General features: G+C 45.5%; 1 protein-coding gene across 1 annotated transcript in view; it reads right to left on the bottom strand.

Moving 5' to 3' along the window:
- Positions 1-4172, bottom strand: part of LOC101845464 (baculoviral IAP repeat-containing protein 6) — a gene marked incomplete in the record, with an annotated part of 131221 nt that overhangs the window by 4990 nt on the left and 122059 nt on the right. Inside the window, 3 exon segments of the mRNA XM_035969592.1 lie at positions 80-157; positions 2021-2182; positions 3462-3781. Of these exon segments, the coding sequence (XP_035825485.1) occupies positions 80-157; positions 2021-2182; positions 3462-3781 (560 nt within the window).

The raw sequence follows: 4172 nt of genomic DNA, 5'->3' as shown, positions 1-4172 counted from the left end.
GAGAGAGAGAGAGAGAGAGAGAGAGAGAGAGAGAGAACACAAACAGCCACACCTGTGACAGATCAAAGCCCGTGTTTACCTGCAGGAAGCTGGAGGTCTGGGGGTTCCACTTCTCCTCGGGTCGCCCGTGCCACGTGTTGAGAATGCTTAGACATACCTGGAGAAAACATCAGGTCAAGTTGGAGGTTTTAGTTTTAGTAGAGGTTTTACGGCGCTCACAACTGCATAAGGTCATATGAGCGCCAAGGGGTGGATGTCAACAGAGAAGTCCTTACAGGGAATCAAGCTTACTCTGCGCACCTCTCTAGCTTCAACAGCACAAAGTCTGCTTCGACTATCAAGGCACCCCGAAAATAGCAGGTCACAAGAGTGTGGTACAAAAGAAGTACCGTAGAGGAAACTGATGATAGTAAGGATTAGGAAAGAAAAAGCAGCTGTTTCCTGTTGTAGATCAGGCACAGTTATGAGCAGGACATCGTTAGATCAGCCCATTTACAATTCTACTGTGCACTAGAACGAGAAATGTCCCCCCTTTGGGAATGGCCTAAAGACACTTCAGTCTGTGGCACCGCCCCGAGGAGGTTCAAGTTTGAGGGAAGAGAGGTACATCCATACAACAATAGCAGTCATTTAGTCGGTTGAGTAGAAAGACATCCACACAATAAGTCATATGTGAGGCATCGTGGTGAAATAAAGCTCTTGTCAAAACAATGTCATCGAAGAACCATTTTTCTGCTCGTTGGGAGATTCTTGCTGAACTTTTGTTGTTCTGGCTCAACATCTTTTTTGTCCATTTCAAAACATATTGCAGAGTGAATTTTACTGAAACACGATTAAAGGCACAAAAATAGCAAATTTTCTGTTTTCAAAGACTCAAAGTATGGAAGTTGCCAGATCTTGGCTACCATTTTCTTGTACAATTACCACTGAATCCAGGTGACCCCCACCTTCTTCAATTGCAAATATCTGATTTTCTATTCCAGATGGATACTTTTTCATCACAAGAAAGGCAAAGAAAAAGCTCTAAGATGGTACCAAATACTCAACATGCCCACAAATTTAGGAGCCCCTGATTCCACTGCATCGTGATGTATATATTTAGCTGGTCGAGTAGAGAACAGCACATTGACACAACGGTCATTTCGTTTGTTTCTTTGCTGAGTACAGAGAAGCACATAACACAACAATGCTCCTTTAAACAGGAACAAGTAAGATAAAATAATAATAATAAAAATAGATAGCATTTGTATAGCGCATATCCCCGCTTATCAGCAGGCTCTATGCGCTTTACACAATATCATTACCCCAGCAGACCACAGAACACTCTGAAACATTCGCAGCTTTCCGGGAAGCATACAGTGCAAGCAGCTGATTAAGCGCTCAAACACTAACAAACTGACAAGATCTTTCGCTGTCTATAGCCAGGTACCCATTCCCACCTGGGTGAAGTGAAGAAAATTCGTGTAAAGTGCCTTTCCCAAGGACACAACATCGGGCCCCTGACGGGATTCGAACTCACGACCTTATGGTTGCGAGTCCGAAAGCCTAACCACTAGGCCATCGATGCCACAGAAACAACAGAAGAAAAATAAAGGAGGCACAAGTTCTGCATGTCAAAAAGGTTTCAATTTTTGAGTAAAGAGAATCGAAATGATAACTGACAACGAGTGCCAATAAAAGCAGGACAGAAACAAGAGAGGGACAGAAATAAAGCATGTTCCAAACTGAAATGCTCTTCATTTCCATCGAAACTTCTTCAAACTTTGTCATTCCTAAATAGAAAGAAAGACAGTGAAACAAGTAAATAAGGAACATTCAAGAGACCTACTGACCGTTCTGTCACTGTACAGATGAGGGTTAGGGTGGGGTGAGGGGAGGGGGAGGGGCGAGATTCAAGACACCAACAAACCTTTCTATCATTGCACATTAGGGCGGGGCAGAGATTCAAAAGAGCAAACCTGTCTGTCTTTGTAAAGGTTAGGGCTAGGGGAAATGGGTAAGACCCAGGAGACCTACTAACCTTTCCATCGTTGTAGAGGTTAGGGTTAAAGCGGACCGAGTGGTTTCCTGTGGTCTCCATGTTGATGAAGGGAGGCGTGTTGGGGTAGTCTTGGGGGAAGAACACGTCAAACTCAAAACATCCGTTGGCGTACGGGGTCTCTGACGGGCCGGTGATCAGCACCTGGGGACAGGAAATGGAGGGAAACTGACTCCACCACAGTCACTCACACCCGCGGGGGCGCAGTTTAGTTGTTTTTCTGTTTCTGCAAGAGTTTTACGGCACTTGCAACACAAATAGGTATTCTAAATTTTAAAGTTTTTTTTATAGTAGAGGGTTTTATGGCGCTCGCAACTGCACAAGGTCATATGAGCGCCAAGGGGTGGGTGTCAACAGAGAAGTCTTAACAGGGAATCAGACTTAGACTGCTCACCTTTCTAGCTTCAACAGCACAAGGTTTGCTTCGACTATCAAGGCACCCCGGAAATAGCAGGTCACAAGAGTGTGACAAACATACAAAAGAAGTAGAGGAAAAATAACAATAGTAAGGATCAGGAAAGAAAAAGTAGCAGTTCCCTGTTGTAGATCAGGCACAGTTATGAGCGTGACATGAGTCAGCCCATTTACAATTCTACTATGCTTGAACGAGAAATGTCCCAGTGGCACTGCCCGGGGGGTCACTACAGTCAGTGGCACTGCCCGGGGGGTCACTACAGTCAGTGGCACTGCCCTGGGGGGGGGGCGGGGGACAAATAGGTATTTGCGTGCTGAAGATCAAGATGAAAGGTGTTACAAGAGAGTAACAAAACACAAAAAAGGAGGAGAGATAAGGACAATAGATGTTTGGTAGGAAAGACGTAGCTAACCACACTAGAGCACCCGCCAACCACCTGCTAGTGAGCGTTTAACAGCACTTGCAACACAATTAATAGGTCATATAAGTGCCCAAGATTACATACGTTATTAGAGAGTTTGAGTAAAGAGGAGTACGTCGACACAATAACTGTCATTCAAAGCTAAAAAGTAAGACAGACAGACAGACAGACAGAAGAGACTGATGGAAGAGAAGCACATGGACACAGTAATGGTCAAAATGTAGAGGGTAAGAGTACGACAGACAGACAGACAGACAGACAGACAGACAGACAGACAGACAGACAGACAGACAGACAGACAGACAACACAAAGACAGAAAGACAGATACACTCAAAGACAGACAGACAGACAACACAAAGACAGAAAGACAGACAGACAGACAGACAGACAGACAACATAAAGACAGAAAGACAGATACACTCAAAGACAGACAGACAGACAGACAGACAACACAAAGACAGAAAGACAGATACACTCAAAGACAGACAGACAGAAATCAAACTCAAAGACAGACAGACAGACAGATTCAAAGTCAAACGGACAGACAGGCCGACAGACTCACAGACAGACAGGCCGACAGACCCACCTTCATGACATCCAGCCTGTCTTCGTCACAGCGTACATAGACACTAGAGCTGAAGGCCAGGGGCAGAGAGGTGGATAGAGTGACTGCCTCCTGAGCCAGGCGACGGGTTCGAGCCACGTTATTCACTGTGCCCGCAGCCTTCACGTTGGACTCGTAGTGGTGACTGACCGCGAACTTGAGACTGCGGCCCTCCTCGCGAACCATCTCGTAGGTATCGAACTGCAGCTCCTTCATGACACACATGTACTGCTCCTCTAGCGTCCGGACAGGCTTACCTCCCTCTGCCGCACCCTTCTCACTCGAGCCTTGCTCGTCGCTGCCTGGAGGGGGATTGGGGTACCCAGAAAATGTTTGTTTGAGTAGGGAGAAAGACATTGGGGATACCCAGAAAATGTTTGTTTGAGGAAGACGAGGATCCCCGAAAACGTACGAGTAGAGAGTAGAACATGGGGGGAGGGATGAACCAAGTTTGAGAATTGTTCAATTTAGTTTGAATACAGAAAAGACCATTGATGCAATAACAACAATCCTATTTAATATTGGGGGGAAAAAAAGCAAGCCAGGCAAAGAAATCAAACCTCCAAGTGGCACCCACCAATCACTTCATTCCCGTAACCTCTGGAGTAACCTCTCAATTCCCTATCTATCTGGAGTAACCTCTCAATTCCCTATCTATCTGGAGTAACCTCTCAATTCCCTATCTATCTGGAG

The sequence above is a fragment of the Aplysia californica genome, unplaced genomic scaffold, assembly GCF_000002075.1.
Source record: "Aplysia californica isolate F4 #8 unplaced genomic scaffold, AplCal3.0 scaffold00161, whole genome shotgun sequence".
NCBI classification, from domain to species: Eukaryota; Metazoa; Mollusca; class Gastropoda; order Aplysiida; family Aplysiidae; genus Aplysia; species Aplysia californica.
The sequence above is the reverse complement of the archived record's forward strand: the minus strand, read 5'-3'. Positions and strand labels throughout refer to the sequence as shown.